At 40.8% G+C, this 20,680-nt stretch overlaps 1 protein-coding gene across 3 annotated transcripts; it reads right to left on the minus strand.

Annotated features, from left to right (window-relative positions):
• Positions 1 to 932: 932 nt before the first annotated feature.
• On the minus strand, positions 933 to 15,739 carry LRRC31 (leucine rich repeat containing 31). Of its 3 annotated transcripts, XM_054038842.1 has the most exons (10): positions 15,304 to 15,739; positions 14,056 to 14,313; positions 12,621 to 12,770; positions 12,059 to 12,226; positions 10,348 to 10,515; positions 8,875 to 9,042; positions 7,271 to 7,438; positions 5,583 to 5,750; positions 2,828 to 2,995; positions 933 to 1,527 (listed from the first exon to the last, which is right to left on the minus strand). In XM_054038842.1, the coding sequence occupies exons 1-10, from the start codon at positions 15,314 to 15,316 to the stop codon at positions 1,208 to 1,210; spliced, it is 1,749 nt and encodes a 582-aa protein (XP_053894817.1). In that variant the 5' UTR covers positions 15,317 to 15,739; the 3' UTR covers positions 933 to 1,207. The 3 variants fall into 3 exon arrangements, with proteins under 3 accessions (XP_053894817.1, XP_053894818.1, XP_053894816.1); XM_054038843.1 differs by lacking the exon at positions 7,271 to 7,438; XM_054038841.1 differs by lacking the exon at positions 15,304 to 15,739 and having other exon boundaries at positions 14,056 to 14,359.
• Positions 15,740 to 20,680: the final 4,941 nt, after the last annotated feature.

Below are 20,680 nucleotides of genomic sequence, written 5' to 3' on the forward strand. Positions count from 1 at the left end.
AACACAGCTGCTTTGTGATTCAGCCCTCCAGCCAGATCACACTGTAGTTTCCCCTTCTAGGGGAGTCTCTTAAGGTCTCTCTTCCACCAGCAGCATCAGGCAGGCCGCAAACCTGCTGTCTTGACTAGCATACTCCCAGAGTAACTCAGGCAGTCTTCCCATTCACTGCTCCTAGCAGTACCACTCTGCAGTAGATGGTAGGGGAACCCAGGCCCACGCTCTACTCTAGGTTCCAGTTCAGGGTCCTGTAACAAGCCATTAAGGTCTGTGTTTACACCCACCTTATTGCTCTCCTCTCTGGACCCCTTCCTACCATGCTTCTTCTCCCTTACCCCAGGGAGAAGATCTTCAAACTCATCTCTGTTGCTAGCTTCCTGGCTTTATAGAGGCCCTGCCTCTTCCCTCACAGTTGAGCTTCTTCCTAATTAGTGCCCTCCAAGCAACCTAAACCTCCCCCATTTGGAGCTTAATTGATGGATTGGGCCCACCTGTCCTAATTCAACTCTCTCAGGGCTGGTGAGAGGAGCACACTGCATCATAGAGTCCCATTGCTTTCAAGGAGCAGTGGATCAGACCCTTAATGCTAATGGCTAGACTCCATGGCTGTACCTACTGAGAGAGGCAACACAGAGTAATCTGCGTAGAGGGCAATAAAGGTTGTTGCAGGGGCTGAAGCAGACCATCACATAAGCAGGAAGAGCCCCAAGGGATCCTGTAATTTGTTGCAGTTGTACCCAGAATGCCTATGGCTTGCTCTGCAGCCCAGGATTGCCATGGTCCTTTTATGGCCCGCATATGTTATTGGCATAGCATACAGGGGCCAGAATTGTGTGCAGTCCTAAATTATGAATAAGTGTTCCAACGTGCTCCAACCTTTCTATCAGCAAATATGCTTAAGGGCATTACCACAGATGAGGCAGAAGAGGCTCATATTTAGGTCCAAATGTAGCTTATTAAAAACAGTTAGATATGTATATAAGAAAGATAGACCTTCCTTACATACCCAGACATTTGGAGTTTATGTGATCAAATGGCGTTATCTGTGTATTTCACATGTTAAATAACGTTGTGTAGTTGGGAACTATTTCAAGAGACATGATGAAAACAGATTTACTAGTGAAAAATAGGCTATTTTCCGAGTCAGAATCACACAATACATAATGCATGTGCTACTTGGAAAGGTCTTTTCAGAAACCCAGGCTGTGCATCAATAGTCAAAGTGAACATTCCTTTTGGCGTCCTGATTAAAGCTTTCCAGTTGTCTCTGCTGTGATTCCGGAAGGGCCCACCTTTGCATCCCTATCTCTCTGAATGCAGGCAGCTTTGACAAATCTGTTAACAAGTTGCTGAACCACATTCCACAGTCACGACAAGATGACGGCCGAAGACTGACGTCCAACTCTGAAAGTTCTTTGAGTGCAGTTAAGTCTTTAAAGAAAGTGGCCCATCCTTCATCAGAAACACTGTCATTATAACTCAGGTCTAGCTTCTGTAATTTGGCTAGATGACCAGCTTGGACCTCTAATGCTGAAAGAAATGGATATTGGAATACACATTGAATACAAATATTGTTTAAAAAAGTGTATGACTAAGAATAGTGCTCTTTTAGTACCATGTTATTTAAGGTCCTTTAGCAATAAAACATGGCAATGATTGGTTACTAAGTGATATGAAACGTTGCTCAAACTAATCAGAGATACTTGCTATTGGTCTCACAAAGCCTATTTTATCGCAAAAGACGTTGTGTAGTTTACAACATGCAATTCAAAGGGAACTAAAGGGATTACAAAGGTGTTAGGTTAAAAGTGTGTGGCAACCTCATGATGGATCAGTCAGATGGAGTTTAATGTCAAGCACAGGATGAAATGGCAGGAAGATTTTACAGTGAGATTTGGAGAGAGAAAAATGTTGAAAGAGCCATGCCTAATTCTGGAAAGTTAATGGGAGCGGGGGCCAGGGTAGAGGCTGAAGTCTTGTCTACCCTAAGAAAATTAGGACCTGTAATTTACCACTGGTGCCATTTGGACAGTGGTAGCAATGGTGAAGGCTGTAGGGTCAACAGGGCTCAAGCATTTTTTACCATTGTGTGGTCTACAAGGACCCCAAAAGTTTTAAGGCAGCTGTTACTGTACTGTCAACTCCAAGCATTCAGAAGTCATGTGTCAGGCTCCCAAAAATCAACAGACTGACTTAAAAATCATGAGATTTTTAAACAAAAATTATGAGAATTTTTAATTTGATTTCTGGTGTTTGAAAAGTCAGGGTTCACATTTTCCAGCGTTTCTCGCAACTAAGAGGGCTAAAAATTTACTTTAAAAAAAAAGCTGCTTTTCTCCTCTAATAACATGACTCCAAGAGTTGGGGCTTTCACAAAAAAAAACTAAAATCAAGAGATTTGGCACCACTGCAGTGACATGTAATGTTGTTAAAATATAATTTAGCTGGAGCTACTGAGCCCATAAATACTGGCTGTGCAATATGAAACTTCTCAGAAGTGGCTTTAAATCTAGTGTTTGCATTGTACATTTATATTTTTCTAAGTGTTGTATTTGTGAAGTAATACAAATAGCTCAGCTAAAATGGGTCCCTGCATATTTTTCCATTATTGTCTACACTCTTTTCAGTATTTGCCCCCTCACTGTGTAAAGTACTGAGTAAATATCCCTCATCAGCAAGATGAAAATTCCCTAGTGGAAAGATATTGCCGCATTCTGCCTCCTGTCATCTGATTTATGCATAAATCTGCTCTACCCAAGGAACAAGTCTCTGAATTGTGGTCTAAATGCAGCAGCTGCTTGCCTGCAAGTAAACATCACATTATACATACCTAACAGAGTCAGATCCTCAGCCACCAAGTTACAGCTGCTCAGTCTCAACGTTCGAATCTCCGTTGCAAGCTTTAGTGCTTCCAAAAGCAGCTTTAGGTTCCCACCAACGCATTTATTCCAAGAAAGGTCTAATATCTCCAGTTCAGGGAGGTGAAGGGCAGTCTCAGCTGAAAAGATTAACACCAGCAACCTCTGCTTACTAACAGAAATCATCGTGGCCTTAACAGACATTTCACCATGTATTCACCTGTAAATAGGTTTTAAGTACGTTGCCTACTTATTTGTGCTTAGAACATAGCTTTATTGGATCTCAGTAAAAGTTAGACAAAATAAAATCTCACGTACTCCCTAAAGAGTTCAACATTTGATTTTTCCCATATAGAATGGGTATTTAATATAGACAAGTCCTTGAGTTGTCTTTCTTAAAAGGGGTTGGGATGGTGTGACCCTATGGGCATCCTAGTGTCAGATGGCCTGCAGCTCCTGATATGTAGCAGTGATGAGTATCAGCTGGCCTGACCAGCTCAGCGCATCCAGCTATGTTGGAAATATGTCACTAAAATGTATTTAAACCAAGCATGTCAGGGGTAGTTGATAAACAGGTTTTTCCTGACAAATAAAAGGGGCTGAGCCCTCAAGCCAGGTGTGCCCAAGGACAGTGGCCTATTCATTTGTATCACAGGTTTCAGGAAGATCATTTGCATTGTAAAAATCACAAGTGGGAGAAGCCAGGATGGCATTTACACTAGACAGCCTGGCATCTACACCCTCAGGGGAAAGGAACTTTATTTGGGGATACACTTCAGAAGAATACATTTCAGAGTTTTACTGGACTAAAAAGAGAGTGGGAGAGAATCCCTAAATTATCCTTTATCTGAGCAGACAAAGAAACTAAGTGCTGTGAACTTTGTATTTGGATCCTGGCTAAGGACTAGCCATACTGGAAGAATGACTATGATGAGAAAACTATGAACAAATGACTAGTTTGTTAAGTTGTGTTTCAGTCTAAGTAGAGTATTTTAACTTTTGTTTGTTTGTAACCATTTCTATCCTTATTCCTTCTACTTGATTGATATCACTTAAATCTATGTCCTTTTGTTAATAAATTTGTTTTGGTTTTACTATTAACCAGCTTGGCACTGTGATTGAAGGGAAGGATATGTTAACCCCAGTTAAATTAACAGGCTGCTGTGTTTTGTCTCTTGATAGGAGCAGCAAAGCTGAAAAGGTTTTGTGAGTACTATGGTGCATGAGGCTGTGCACTGCAGAGTAGGGTTGCCAATTTTGGTTGTACGTATTCCCGGACGACTCATCACACCACATAATCTTTAATTAAAGATTAATCTTTCATTCCTGGAGATTACAGGCCAATCTTGGAGGGTTGTCAACCCTACTGCAGAGACATTTTTGGGGGGAGAACTTGGGGCTGGAAGGGTTGTTGAGACCCCCTGGCAGAGTAATAGGGAAGTGAAAGCCAAGGTGTGATCAGCAAGCTTGAATGTGGGCTGCTGGTGTCAAGTCTGTGGGCATACGGGGTCATGTGTCCCCTCACAGATTCGCTGCTTGGCTTGTATTGAGCATGCTCACATGGACTGAGCATGCTCAGGAACACTGCTGAAGCCGACTGCCCTCACTCTGCCCCTCCCCACCCTCACTATCGGCAAGCACAGGTCATTTCTGTCTGTGGGCTGCACAGCAGCAGAGCATTTAGGCACCCAGAGCTGCAAGGCAGGTGTTAACTGAACCCCTTACTGGTCTGGGTGAAACACCCAGATGGGTGTTTTGTTTTACATTAGCAATATTGGCCTGATCCAGCCCTACTGAAGTCAATTTAATGTAAAAAGAGCAATTTTGACCATTTTATGACAATTTAAAGGGAGCAGTTCTTGATGCAAACCCATTTATTAAAGGCAAGATTCATTACATTTTCTGACAATGCTGACTTCAAGGTATCAAGAAATCACTATTCAATAATAATATTTTACGCTTCTTTAGCACATTGCCTGCAAAGACCTCAAACCAGTGCTAGCCTGATCCTGCTTCCTCTGAAGTCAGTGGAAATTTTGCTATTGACTTCAGTGGAGCAAGCAGTAATAAACAATAGGTTCTCTTTTCTGTATGCAACATTTACTCTAATCCCTTTTATAAGCTCTTGATTTGCACACATGCTGCTTACTTGGAGGCCAGAAAGTTTCTGTTGGTAACTAGAGATGAAAAAACTTTACTTAAACATATGCTCACGACTATAGGTCTCTATTATGGGCATGTGTCAAGATCCCTTTGCGCTCAGGAGTGGTAAATATTAAGACATCAGTATTAAATGGATAATTATTACAAGGTCTGCCCATTAATGATTAAAATTCCAGCGTAGTATGAGATAATATACTGTAGCTTTCTTTTCTAAAATTAGTAAATACATTGTAGTTCTTTGGAAGATGAAGGATTAATAGGACTACATTAAAATCGGGCATAATGTGGTCAGAAGCTGTTACAATGCACCTAAGTCCTGACCTATAGTACTCCTGGTATTCCACTTTCAGACTTCCCTTTGAGGACAGACCAAATTATGTGATGGTTTTGTGATGTGGGCAGTCAGAGCCAAGGGTGAGACTGAAAGATACATTTTTACTCATGACCAAAGCCAGAATTCAACCACAGATCTGCTGAGTCCCATCAAAGGACAATGCAAAACTACTGCATTCTCTCATCTTGCTGCATACAGAGAATATATAATAGTTTAAAAATCATTCCTACCTAGTGATGCAAAAGAATCTTCCCCTAAAGAGCAACTGCTGACGATCACAGATTTCAACTTTGGTAAAAATCTGAGCCTGCTAAAAAGGTAGTTGGAAGACACTCCAATGTTTTTATTGGATGATAAATTCAGCTCCTGAAGACTCAAGAGTAAAGGTATCACCTGTGCTTTAAAAATACACAATATTTATTAGTCACTGTGATCCTAAATTACTATATAGCTGTAGTTTTATTTGCTACAATTTCTTTTATTTATAACTCAACTAAAAACATATTGCCAGATTCTGACACCCTTGCTCATGCTGAGTAATACTTTACTCCATAAATAGTCCCATTGTTTTCAATAGGACTACTCAAGGAATAGGTACTATTTAGCGTTGAGTAAGGGTGTCAGAGTCTGGCCTCCAATAGATAGAGTAGCTTAGATTTTCAAAGCCAACTAGGGGGTTTAAACATACAACTCCTATTAAAATTAATGGGGGAATCTATGTCCAAATCTCACAGCCTTTGCTAACCTCAAGTAGAATATGTTCATATAATATATACCAGTAGATAGTTATCAAAGTCCTATTACATGTGCATCAAATGGAAAATAAATCACTAGAACTAAAATTATTACTTAAATGATTAAGTTAACTCTTCTCCTTACTAGTATTACTTCATCAGTAGCTTTTCACATTATCTTCCCCATCAGGAAGACCAAGCTTGTACACTTCAAGTCATGGGATTTTTTTACTCTAAAGGTTAAAATCCATGTCAAAATACAATGGTAACAGAAAACAGAAACCAAACCATCTCCTTGGTGGGAGGTGAACTGTATATTTCCTGTAACATGAAGTGAAAATAGTGCTCTTGAGAGGGGTTTGTACAACGAGCCCTGGAGAATGAAGTCTTCAGTTTCTTCAAAGAACAGCAATACAAGCTTCCCTCACACCACCCTGCCACTGTACTTCTGCCTTGATATGGAGTTACCACTATGGGCCACAGGGGAGTTCAATTTTCATGTGCATTCATCTCTTGGAGACATGCCAATTTACACCAGCTGAGGATCTGGCCCTTGGTTTCTCCAGTGTGATCAATTAACAAAACAAGATTGCCTAGTTGGTGCTAGTCAGGGCCGGCTCCAGGCACCAGCGCAGGAAGCAGGTGCTTAGGGCAGCTAATGGAAAGGGGCGGTATGTCCAGGTCTTCAGCGGTAATTCGGCGGCGGGTCCCTCTCGGAGCGAAGGACCCGCCACTGAATTGCCGCCGAAGAATGTAGACACCGCTAGGTCAACAGAAGAATTCTTCCGTTAACCTCTTGTGGGGGGTGGATTACCTCTGCCAATGGGAGAATCCCTCCTGTCAGCATAGGTAGTGTCTGCTCTGATGTGCTACAATGCCTCAGCTGCAGTGGTGCCGCTGTAGTGTTTAAGTGTAGGCAAGTCCTAAGGTGCTGAATAAGGGAAATTGCAGGTTCTTAGCACCTCTCAGGATCAGCCCCCATGTAACTAACCCATGACTCCCAGTCCTGTACCTTAACCAAAAGGCTAGTTGTTCTCCACAATCACTGCACTACCAAATCTGTGTGGATAAACTAGTCCTGACTATTAAAATCTGAGGGAAGTGAGGTCCATTTTCTGCCTGTGAGAAGTTTTCAAAGTTAAAAACATTTATATTCTTAATGAATTTTCTAACAACGTTCTTACTGAGAACAACCATGTCCTCTTCTGTTACACAGCACTGGTGGAGATCCAGGACTTCTAGGTCTTTAAAACTGGCCAAATGAGCTGCTGAGTCCTTAAACCCTCCACCAATTTCTTTATTGCACGATAGGTCTAATTTTTTTAGCTCTGGTAAGTACTGGAAAGCCCTGTCTAAAATGAAAAAGGCAGAATTCATGGTCACTGAATATTCTAACACATAACGCAGACTGTGGACTTAACATTTGTTTACTCTAGTGTTAATATTTGTGAAAGGAGTTGGAATGACAGCTCTGGAGAATGAGGTTTTCTGTGTAGTTACAACAGAAGTAAGTCAACATTGCAAAGTTCTTCCCACCAATGTCACTCAACCTTACTCTAAAAGAACCACCCAAAAGTGAGAGAGCAGCTCACCCTTCATACCCATTAATACTACAGTCTATTTACTGAGAATACTGTCAAGGGTGCCAAATAGGACCAATTGTGATACTGAGTTTTGTGTGGTGAATAATTAGTCCACTAGGAACTAGACAAAGATAATCTGGACAGACTTCAGGTGACGACTTTTTGGTTATGTCTATACTGCAATGTAAGCTCATGCTTGAGCCTGGGCATCTACATTATTCTACAATTGTGCTAACCCAGGGCTTGGACCCAGGGACCCAGAACCCTGCAGGGCTGGAGGGTCCAAGCTCAAGTCAAGCTGGGGCCCAGGATACGAGCCCTATTGCTTTACAGTGTAGTCACAGCCCTACTTGACTCAGGTCCCGGGAGTTATCCAGAAGTAACCCACAATTCCATGGACAACTTACTTAGTCCTCTCTATCTCAACAATTTGCAATCCACTCTACTGAAAATGGAAGCCCCTCAAACCACCTCTCCTCCCTTCCCCCCGCTGCCTCTCCAGCAAATGGCAGCAGCTCAGGTCAGTGTTAACCCATTCTGTTCTGATCACCAATCTGCAAGCATACTATCAGAGAGCCTCCTGGGTTTGCAAAGGAAAGCGAACTGGTCAAGCCTTTTACAAAGTGAGCTACTTCCTGGTAATGTGCAGGCCAGGCAATAAAGTTTCCCCACAATGCACTACATTCCTAGGGCTAGAGCAGCCACATTACAGGAGATGGGGAGGGCGAAGCTCTAGAGGCTCTGGGATATGATTATTTTGGCTTGGGTCTGCGCACTGCAGTGTGGATGCCAGAGCCCTAGGTTTGAGCCTTGAGGTTTTTTGTTTGAGTCACAAAAGTCTTATCCTAGGGTTAAAATACAGTGTAGATGCTCAAGCCTAGGGTTCCCTAACATGGGTCAGCTGACTCAAGTTCCACTAACCCTGGGCTTACATTGCAATGTAGACATACCCTGTGTTACTAGCCCCTTAAGATGACTTTGAACCAAGAAACTAGTGCTGAAAGTCTCTGTTTCCTTTACTAAACAACTTAGTCCCCAAACAGAAGAGAATATTTGTCTATCAATATTTTGATATTCTTATGATTCTTATGATTTCTATCACACAAAATACTTATGTCATTGCCTTTAGCCTAGATATTTTCTTAGATGGGTTTTAGATTTAGATTTGGGATTCCAAATCTAAACCACACTAAATCTAGACTAACCTAAATACTGGAGGCCATCTTGCTTTAATCCACACATGTGCAAATTTAATTCTTTCAAAACTGGCACATTTTTCAATTCCTGAGCAATACTCTTCAGACTGCAGCCAATGTTTCTGTTAATAGAAATATCTAATACTTCAAGGTCATGGATGACTTTTAGAACCTGAGCTGGAAAAAAAAAGGAAAACAGAATTGATTAGTTACCAGATTTACTGGAAGGATATTGCAGAAAACACCATTATAAGCAGGAATGAGCCAACTTGTTTTGTCTACATTCAAACACATTCTAACAACATGGGTTCAAAAGTTTGATTTAGATTAATTGGGTTCATGGTCTGCTTAAGAAATGCAGTGAAAAAAGGAGTTAGGAGGCACCAGAGAAATAAAATCAGTGAAACAGTAGGGTGAGAAAATGGAAAAAATACAAAGAACTGTACAACGAGGAACAGTGAGGGGAAGAGAGAACATTCTAATGCAAAAGGATTAACTATATGTGTTGAATACAGACCATCCACTGGAGCTATTCTAGCTTTGGGGAGTGGGAAGAAGGTTTAATCTTGTATCTTTAGTTCATAGCACAAAAATTTCCCTTTAGACAGAAAACCTTTTTCAAAATACAGAATCACTTCAAAAGAACACAGTATTAAGTTATGAGGTGGGTGTAGAGGGAAAAAAGAAGTGTCATAAACTCAACTAGTTTTGCAAACCCCATGAATCCCCCACCAAAAAACCCACAAGGTTCAGGAAATCTTGAACACTGCAAGGATCATAAATGCCAAACTATGGCATCTTTCCATTGACTTCCATGGCTTTGGATCAGGCCCTACAAGTGAATAAATAACATATTTCTAGTACCTTCCGTCCACACTAGCACACTTCTTGGTGAAACAGGTATTCTTACCCCATTTGGGGATGGTAAAAACCATGGCACAGATAGACTTAAATTTGGTCCCTATTCATGTAATGAGCTTCACAGTGTTGGGGCTTGGGTTCCCAAATTTAGTCACATAAATATAAATGGCCTGATTTTCAGAGAGGCTTAGCACTTAAAGCTCTCACTTAAGTCTCTGTTTGAAGAGTCTCCAGACCTCTGAAAATCAGGCCATTTTTATTCAAATGCTTAAATACACATTTAGTTGTCTAACTGTAGACTCTCAGCTTTGAAAATTTTGGCTTAAGTGACTTGCCCACGGTCACACAGGAAATCACTGGCAGCATTGAGATTCAAACCCAAATATCCTTCCTCCCAACCCCATGCTATAACCACAAAATCATCCTACCTCATACGGTTAGAAAAAAAGGGCTTCTTTGGAAACCAATACAGATACTGTTATAGTGGCCAGCCAGAAATTTAATAACTTTCAATCAATACTAAGCTTAATATTGATTCTTGTAAAATGCCAAAACTGAAACCAAAACAGTTGCAGTTCTGAGGAACCAGTATTTCAACATAGGTATGTGAAATACACTTACCTAGAGATTCTCCATCTTTTGCTGTTAGACTGCAATCTGTAAATTTTAGGATTTTGATCTTGCAGCCTACCTGGAATCTTTTGGTCAAGAGGGATAGTTTTCCACCTATGTTATTATTCCAGGATAAATCCAGTTCTTCAAGGTGAGGAATGGTTTCAAGTGCCTCTCCTGTTACAAAGCACCCAGAAATCTAAGATGAATCATTCTAGATACTATTTTGAGTACAGGATAAAAATACTGTTTGACACAATATGAAAGGATATCACTAGTCATTTCATTCTCATTTTAATTATGCAGTTTTGTTGGGTTTTCTTCTTTGAAAAAGAAAGTGCAAGTCAGGAGGTGATTTGCTGTTGCATAAATACACATACCTTGTAACACACACACAATCCTCCTACTCTCCACCCCTGTCACTTAGGCCTTATCTACACTGCCATAGGGTTTCATACAAATACCATCTCTAAAATGGAACTTCACCCTTTGTTGGGTGGCCAGTAGCAGCCAATTACAGCAAAACAGTGAGAGGAAGGCAAATCTTGGCTAAATTTCTTACAAAAAATGCAGAGTGATCTTTCATAGATTCATAGATTATAGGACTGGAAGGGACCTCGAGAGGTCATCGAGTCCAGTCCCCTGCCCGCATGGCAGGACCAAATACTGTCTAGACCATCCCTGATAGACATTTATCTAACCTACTCTTAAATATCTCCAGAGACGGAGATTCCACAACCTCCCTAGGCAATTTGTTCCAGTGTTTAACCACCCTGACAGTTAGGAACTTTTTCCTAATGTCCAACCTAGACCTCCCTTGCTGCAGTTTAAACCCATTGTTTCTGGTTCTATCCTTAGAGGCTAAGGTGAACAAGTTCTCTCCCTCCTCCTTATGACACCCTTTTAGATACCTGAAAACTGCTATCATGTCCCCTCTCAGTCTTCTCTTTTCCAAACTAAACAAACCCAGTTCTTTCAGCCTTCCTTCATAGGTCATGTTCTCAAGACCTTTAATCATTCTTGTTGCTCTTCTTTGGACCCTTTCCAATTTCTCCACATCTTTTTTAAAATGCGGCGCCCAGAACTGGACACAATACTCCAGCTGAGGCCTAACCAGAGCAGAGTAGAGCGGAAGAATGACTTCTCGTGGTATCATCATCAGTTTGGTATCATCCGCAAACTTAATAAGCGTACTTTCTATGCCAATATCTAAGTCGTTGATGAGTATCTTGAATGCTTACACTGAAGAGACAACCCGTCTGTTTTTAAGGTCTCTTCCAAAAGATAGCAGTACACCAATCATCTGCACGGAGCTCCCTATATCTGCTGCTGAAGGAAAAAGGCCTAAACTGATCGTGCTGTGATTTGATCTTCCGATTCTGAGCAGTCTACCAGCAGGCATTTCAAGCCCGTTGCTTCAAATGTTAAGCCAGTTTGAGTAATTTTGTTGCACTTGCACAAATAGGCCCTGATTCTTCAACCATTCTGCATGTGAGTGACTTTTTTGCCCATGAATAGCCCCATTGAACTCAATGGGACTAATCTTATGTATAAAGTTACTCACAAGTATAAGTGTTTTACACTTCTTTATAGCTGAGAGTTTACAGACACAGATTGAGATTTTGGCTGCTGTGGTGTGATGGAAGTACAGATTTAATAGCTCACAATAGACCCTTGGTAATGAGCAGTTTGGAAAGTAAATGTAACTGCCATACTGTACCTAAAGAAGTAACATCCTCAGCTGTCAACTTGCAGTTGTTTAGTTGGAGGATTTTTAACTTGCTCACATGATGGAGCCGAAAAGCAAGGGATTTCAGAGCCCCTCCCACAAAATCATTCCAGGAAAGATTGAGCTCCTCCAGCTCTGGTAGAAAAGGTAACACAGCAACTAGAGGTAAAACAAACAACAGCAAAAATAACCGACTTAATTTGAGAATGTGTGTGTGTCAACGTGCCTTACTATAGAGGTGCTTTTCTAAACTAATATGGTAACATGATACAGAGTGATTTGTCTTTGGAATAAACTGTGCCTCAGTTTCCCTATCTGTAGAATGGGTATAAGGCTATCTACCTGATTCACAGCATTGCTGTGTGGCTTAAATTGTTACTTAATGTTTGCAAAATGCTTTGGGATCTTCAGATGAAAATGCTGAATAAGAAGAAAGTATCATTATCAGAGGGAGAGGGGAAAGGAGTGGGGTTGGACTATTTTATTGGCAAATGAGAATAGAAAACTCTGTTCCAGAAGCTTTCAGTAGGTAGGTGGGAAAAGTTGTGCTTACCCAGCTCCATTAAATCTGTTGCATCTAATGCACAATTATTTAGGTCCATATTCTTGCTGTTGGGCTTCTTACCCAGTTTCTGCATGAACTGCTTAACGCTCCACATACCAGATGTTGTGCTTGTTTTGGAAATGAGATGTGGAGGTTTGTCTGCATAACCAAAAAGACAGGATTGTGGTTACCTCTAACAGTAATCTTATTGATGAGATTTTGTCTTGTCTAACTACAACTGTCATCTTAAGACCTAATGAAACATACTGACCCTGGCAGAATTTGTGGAATGGCTACATTCCCATTTTAGAGATTACAGGTGGAACCTCTGGACCATGTCAATTGTCCATTGTTACCGTGAGTAATGGGAACAGGTTCACCATGCCCTGGTTGATAGTACCTGATGCCTGATGCCCTGATGTTGATGGTACCTTTTGGTACCTGATTCTGTTAATGTCAAAAGTCTCTAGTGAAGTCTTTGGGCTGGTCTACACTAGAGACTTTTGACATTTACAGCACCAGTTCAAGCACACGAAATGCTTGTAAATCACTAAGCGGATGTATTCTGTGTATCATTACCCCTGCACTAGTCCTGCACAAGTATTATAACCACCTCAGTTCAGCCTGACTATTACAGTGCTGGACTAGATTGGAAGCACAGACAACGGAGCTTCACCAGTTCAATTAGTCCTTGCACAGCAACCCCTCTTTCATCTTATTTATTCATTCCAATTCGTACATAAAGTAACAGTGCACCTATCCTGGCCTTTAGGAACGCTTAGCAAATATGTAAAAATATTCCTCCAGCAATATTACCTAATACCCCTGGCCAAAAATGAGCAGCCAAAAGCAGCACAAAAGACAGTAACCCCTTCTTTCTACATTTTGCCTCTCCACCCCATCCCCACCCCTTTTGTAAATCTCACCTTCCACCCGCCTTTCAATGATAGCTTTATTTCTTCCATGGCGCAGAGGTTAATAGCAACCTCGTATACACACAAAAATTAGAAGATTGATTTCCAGCCTCACAATATCAAGTGGTGAAAAATATCTGTTTTTGTGGTTGTCTTAAAATTGCTCTAGCAGCAGGGTGTGCAGAAGCTGACCTTGAACACAAGCAAACCAAGCTACCCCTTGAGGTGCTGATGTCCCACATAAACTCTGCAACTGATGAGCTGACTCTGATATTGACTTCTGGCATTAGGAATCAAGAGTGAGGTAACTCAAAAGCTTTATCCCTCCAGCCTCAGCAACATGGGTCCCAGTTCTTGCTTTGTGTCCCTCAGATTGGAAGGCACAGCACGATAGTGGCTTAATCAGGAGAAAACAACACATACAAAATAAACTACCAACAACAAATCAGAGGATTCTGGCTAGCAGTAAAACCAAGCACTCATTCATCAATAGATTTCTAATGCACCCATCACTGTGGTATCAGCATTACCTGCTACACCGGAAGCTTGCTCCTCATTCTGATTATCTGGTCTAGAGTTATTGATTTCTGTTCCTTCACTTTCTCTTTTACTTTCGCCATCAGATTTCCCAGCGTGTAAGCCCCTAAAGAATCTAGTGCCTGATGAGCACTGATGTTTTCCCTTTTCCACAGAGGATTTCTTCCTTTGGATTTGGTTCATAATCAACTGAAATGGGGATCTCTTCAAGATGACCTCTTCACATCTATCCTGGGAACTCTGGTTTGCTCCTTTCAGAAGATTGACAAACATAGGTAGAACTGTTTTTAGCAACATTTTTATTAATTGGTTACCTGCCCCCCGCCTCCCACACACCGATAGTGGATATTATCAGGAATTTCTTAGCTACTTTCACACCATTCTCTCCATGTCAGTATCAATAGTATACGATTCAGTGGACCAGATTCTGAACTCATGGCAATTCCTGTTGCCTTCAAAGGGAGCTGAGGGTGTTTAGCACCACAGTGGAGGTGCTCAGTCTTTTGCACAAGTGGACCTAATGATCCCAAGTCTCTGCTATACTGGTGCCATTTTATGTTAGCTCATTGGGCATAGTAGTCCTAAAAGCCAGCTTATCTCATCAATGGAGGGGGATACCTGGGTGGGTGGCTCCTATTTCACCTCCTGCCTAACAAGCCACATGAAAATTATTTGCAGACATCTCAGTGCCAAGTGTTGGGGATGACATTCTGGAAAGGCTCCCACTGGCTTCAGTGGAGTTAGGATTTTACCCTCTGTATTTACACCAGCCAGAAAAGCCTTGTGATTTGCTTTTACTAGCTAATTTCAGGTACAGGGCAAGCATTACTTCTCTCAAAAGAAAAACAAAATTGTAAAGTAACAGAAGAAACACTGGGTCCTTCATATATAGTTCTTATGCTATTTTACCAGCAATGAGGCTGAAGGAAGAAATGATAAAGTCTGTTGGCAAACATTCCTTTTATATACAGCTAATTTTTATGCCACTTTGTTTTTAAATGTTTTATTTGGTTTTCATGTCTGTGCAGTGACAAGAGCTTAAGAGGTGGGAAAGGAGAACTTTTAAATACAATTTATTTATTAGTTGATTAGTCACAACTATGTTTCTCATGACCAATGTACAAAACAAATGATATAATATAAAGCAGAATTATATATACATGATGTAAAGCAATGTTGTTTACATTTGTAACTTTTCATGCACTGGGACTGTAATATTTTTAATAGACAAAGTTACGTACCTGTCTTTTCCATTTCTGGAATAAAGGATCTGTTGCACCTTTTAAAGCACTTTCATGGCTTGGAAAACAAATGTACCATGCTCTAGAAGTGAAGTTCTCTCTTCCTTAAATGTCAGATTTGTCTGGGTGTTTTCATTTTTTGTTGTTCCTGTCTGGCAGAGAGTTTCTGTCTTCACAAATTTGAAATCAACTGCTCAGTACAAACCGGTTGATCAACTGCAATTTGTTGGGCTGTTCGTTCTGCTGATTTTGAGCTGTTAGGTCTCACAAAATATTTAGCAAACACTCTTTTTGTAACCAGGTCCACGAATAATTCATTTGACTAGTCTTGTCAATTTTCTTTTTAGCATAAATTAATAGTAAAAAAATGAGGAAGTCATTGCATGGACTTCGGTACTGAGCTTTCTACCTCCCACAGGTTGTTGGAAGCAGCTGATTTTAGAAGGGTTGAGTCAGTTTATAGATCAAATTACAGGACTATCTGAAGAAAAAGCTCTTTGTTTCCTCCACCTCTTCACTCACCCTCAGTACACTCCAAAAGAACTGCAGGAGTGTGAGCAAAGCAGAGCATTTAAATAGTTTGCATACTTTGGTTGGAAATGTTTTGGTAAGAGGGATAATAGAGGCTAGCTCATTTTCATTCACCTTAGGTACTCGATTGTCTGGACTGTAAACTGATGCAATTCTATCATGGGCCAAACTTGAAATCCTTGCTCAGTCATAGCTCCAACTGAAGTCAGTTTTGACTGAGTAAAGTTTGCAGGAGCTGTCCCTGTGTGTTTAGCTGTACGGCAAGATCAGTTCAGTTCCTAGTCGACAAGAGTCCACAAACCAAGACACACCACCATGACTCCTACTAGCAGGGCCATCCCTAGATCAAATGGCACCCCAGCCGAGGAGTGTCTTTGGCACCCCCACCCCTCCATTTGTTAAACTTTTGAATACCTTACAGCACCCCGAGCCCAGCACCCCAGGCGGTCATCTGGCTCGCTTGCCCCTAAATCCAGCCCTGACTACTGGTAAGCAATTGTGTCTACAGTCACAGAAGAAAGGCTAAGGACTGTATGGCTCATGGAGACTGAACAACCCTCATCTGCAGAGGTAATTCTTACAGGTCAAGGAGGAGGCATAGGGATAGGGCTATATATGGAAGCTTGCTCTGCCATTTCCTGCGTTGTATCTGCTTTGTGGGTAAACAGAGTACCTTCATCTCCAGGACTGTGAGAATGGCCCCCTGAGTGAGCATTAAATCCATTCAAATAATACATTAATAAAAATGAAGGAATGTGAGTTACTAAATCCATCCTCAGAGGAGTCTGTGTCCCCAACACACAGAAAGCTGCTGTGATCACAAACAGAGGCCCACTGATAATAAATCATGAACCCAGCAAAACCTACCCAAACCACCAAAGATACTGGCAAACCAGAAGGCATTTGGCAAAGAACAACAAAATTGTTCAGCGGGGCTGGAGGGACTGATTTAAAAGCAATTACATAGTTTGGCTAAAAGACAGGTGGTGTGGGTGAACATGATACCAGTCTGTAAATAGCTGCATGGTTTAAACACCAAGGAGAGGGAGGAATTATCTAGGGCGATGCACAGGGGTATAGCTAGGAGTAAACAGGATGAGATTAAGACAGGAAGAACCTGGAGTGAATATCAGGAAAATCTTCTTGACAGTATTAGATTGTGAAAGAGTCTCCCAGTTGTGCTTGGGGTGGGGTGTTTACACTAGACCGGAAAAAAGAATAGAAAACATACTGCAGTGAACTCACTACACTTCTCTGGCAGGGGGTGGAGGAGTTGGCCTAATAAGTCTTTTTCATTTCCAGCTACTATAATTCTCCAAGTAGGTCTCTACTGGCCTTTACCATTCTTTAGTATTATCCCACGCCAGGAATGGTAATGCTATCCTGACTCCCGATGCTAGTTTCTTTGCATGGCTGATGCTCATTCCGATTGGTCCCATTCTGTAAGCTACGCTTTTATCATCTCACTATGTTCCATCTCATGTCACGTCTCCGAGCACTTCATCTCATATTTGCTGCCACTGTCAGACCATCTCCAGTCTATCTGACCCACTGCCTTGCCTTGCTCTTTTCCTTCCTGCTTGGGAATCGAGTGGTGGGGGTTGAAATGTGGACAAGCTGTTCCCTTCTTTCCTGCAATAAAGGCTCAGGTGCTGATGGAACAGAATGCTGCACTCTCACTGCCACAGAGCCTTACTTGCAGGAGCTACGATGGGAAAGGGGGCAGCAGAGTGATTCCAGTGCAGAGCAGGATGACTCTGGTCAGACAGCTGCAGAGTGGTGGAGTAAACACTAATATTGCTTTGGAATGGCCCAGTTTGTGCCCTGAATTAGCATGTGCTGCAGATTGCAGTGTATGGGCCCAGTCACGTCCGCCTTACCCAGCAATGCAATGGTCGACTTTCCCTCCAATGTGCACTCTTGGGTACTTGCTCTACTGCTGCATGTTGAAAAGACTCTGTGCCTTCTTCCTCCCATAGGGCACCCACACTGGACAGGGCAGGATTGGCTAATGAAAGATCAGCTGTATCTCCCAGTTGCTATGCAGGGAGGTGGTTGGTGCTCGCACCACTGTTTGAGTGCCCCACCTAAACACGCTTGCGTGTTCTTTCCACTGTATAATAACTGGGGTGAGGATAGGAACAGAACCTGCTCTAGAACAAGCTAGTTAAAAATGCATCCTGTTCAGCATCCACTATAGAGAGATTAATTTGGATTTTCGTACTTTGCCTCATCGTGACTCCTTAATCCAGCATATATTCCAAGGGAATAATGCCATTAAAAGATTAATGCCACAAATTGATTTGAAAAAAGGATTTGCAAACATTGAAATCCTATATTCCATGTACTTAATCACTGAGTATCATTTTGGGATTTTCTCTTCAGTTTAGTAATGCCTCTTCTAACATAAATCCACCTTCCCAATTATTTATTTCATGCACCTATTTTAAAAAATACATCTAGTTAAAATAACACAGAACATAAGTATAGTGGGCCAAATTCACCCCTACTCTTATTCCGGTCCCTTCAATGAAGTTCCATGAAGATGAATTTGGCCCAAAGTGTATAGAAAATTTAAGGGACTTATATATTTAATAACCTAGAATTTAAAAAAAGTTATTTTGAATTCAGACTATAGCATTTAATGGCCATGGAGTCCTTTTTCTAATGTGCGCAACTTCTTAAGACAGAGATCATGTCTTGTGGCTTGCTCCTACATCCATTGAAGTCAAGATAGCAAAGCTCCCATTAATTTCAGTGGTGCCAGATCAGAAATCGTCACTTCGTCTTACCAAACAACATCCCAAAACTGGTCCCACACCTTATTTACAGCAATTTCAAGTCCTGGTTATATTTAAATGTTATGCTACAACTCTGTTAAGGAGACTGGATGAAAATAAACTTGTTTTAATGTGATTATTATGGCTGCCCATTCTTCTCTCCCCTTAATTTGTATATCTGCTATTTTATTTCCTTTTCCTGGGACAATCTCATTGTCTGCAGCCTTCATGGCTATAACCTCTTCATGCCTCTTCCCAGTTTGGTTCAAATTTGTGTGTTGGTGTCATCCACTAATCTGTTGCTGGCTACATTTAAACCAAGGGAACTCCTGCCAAAGACAGATGTGCATCAACTGTGCAAAGCCAATCAAAAAGTCTTTGGAAACCCAGATAAGTATCCTGGACTAGGCTACAGTTAGCAGGAAATGTCATTACTTGAAGATGGGTACAGAGGAAGCAGCTCCATTGATCCTCACTGGTGTGTATCCATTGATTTCAGTGTGCATACATGAGGACTGAATTCAGCTGAAAGTTTTTGGAGTTTGGCCTTTAGCTGATTCTGCTAGACAATCTGTTTTCACTGGTTTCTTGGGTGGCTGTTTAAATCAGGTTTCATTGTGTTATGAAAACTTAAACCAACGCCTTATTCTAATATTTATCTAATGTCTTAGAATGACCAGAAAAAGAGTCTTTGAAGTTACACTGATTGTATTACAGAGAACATACCAAACACTCCCACAAACATGTATGCATATGAGTAATTTTGCACAAGTAATCTCATTGAACTCAATGAGACTACTCATGCATACAAGGGTTGCATGAATAGGGCTTCAGATTTTAACTTGTCACTATGTTTTTTACATTTCAAAAATACCATTCAAAATGTTCTTTGCTAGAGTTTTTGTAATGTTTTGAAATTATGGTGTTGGTATCCTCAATATTTTTCTCCTGTAGAAGGTGACTGAGATGTTAATACTTACAAACTGAACTTTTTCTTCAGTCCTGCCTGTGACCTTCCAACTGTTTCAGTCAGGACACTGTAGTGGTTTCCTAAAAGTATGAACTCATTAGAGTGCTTATCTGGTCCTCCCAAAAGTTCACTGTAGCAATAAAGGTGCCAGGCATGCATTCTCATATACATGACACAGGGGCCTATCCAAAAGTATGCATTTGTAAGACTGGGACTAAAATTCATTCAATTTAAGTATTTTTAAAAATGAATTGACCTTTTTGCTAAATTCCATTCCCAAGAATCCCATTGAGAATGTGCTTTGATTTCATAAAAGAAAAAAGTATGATTGATAATACGAAATGTATCTTTATATTATCATGTTTGTGTTCTTAGTGCTTTGATATTAATAATTTTGAAAAATTGCAGGGCTAGAAAAACACATTTACAATTTTTTATACTGTATTACCATTTCCCAGTTCGTCAGAGTAGCTTTTCAGTGCTGGAAAATTCTTTTTGGTTGAATTTATGCCAGGAGTAATCCCCTTTCAGTTAATCATTTACATGAATGGGTAATCTGCTGAGTTCATGCAAGGCCTGTAAACTATATTAATTACTAGAAACCTAATTAGAAATCAAGAGAGTCAAAGGATCAGTTTGTTTCTTCCGTACGGTACCATCTGGTATAACGTGATCGGATCCTACAGGCCTCACTTCAGGAAAACTCTCCATTAAATTCTATAGAACTTTAGCCAGAATAAGTATTACTGGATTGAGCATGTTTGTATTTGGTGATAAGCAATTCATTCTAAAGTACTTTTGATAGTCATCCTAAATAATGATGTCAGACTGTGTATTTAACTGAGTAGATGGGGATGAGAGCAAGTCTTCTAAAAACTGACAAGTCTGAATTCATGGATACTCCATAATTTTAAACCCATAATTTTCTACCATTTTGATTTAATGAGCTGTGACACAATCTTCTTTAAAAATATAGGTTTGAGATAGAAGTCTGGAGCCCCTGTTTTAAGTTGTAATACAGGTCAGACTAGATGATCTAATGGTCCCTCATGGCCTTAATATCTATGACTCTGTGACCTGCTAAAAGAAAGGAAAG

Source organism: Malaclemys terrapin, chromosome 9, assembly GCF_027887155.1.
Source record: "Malaclemys terrapin pileata isolate rMalTer1 chromosome 9, rMalTer1.hap1, whole genome shotgun sequence".
NCBI lineage: Eukaryota > Metazoa > Chordata > Testudines > Emydidae > Malaclemys > Malaclemys terrapin.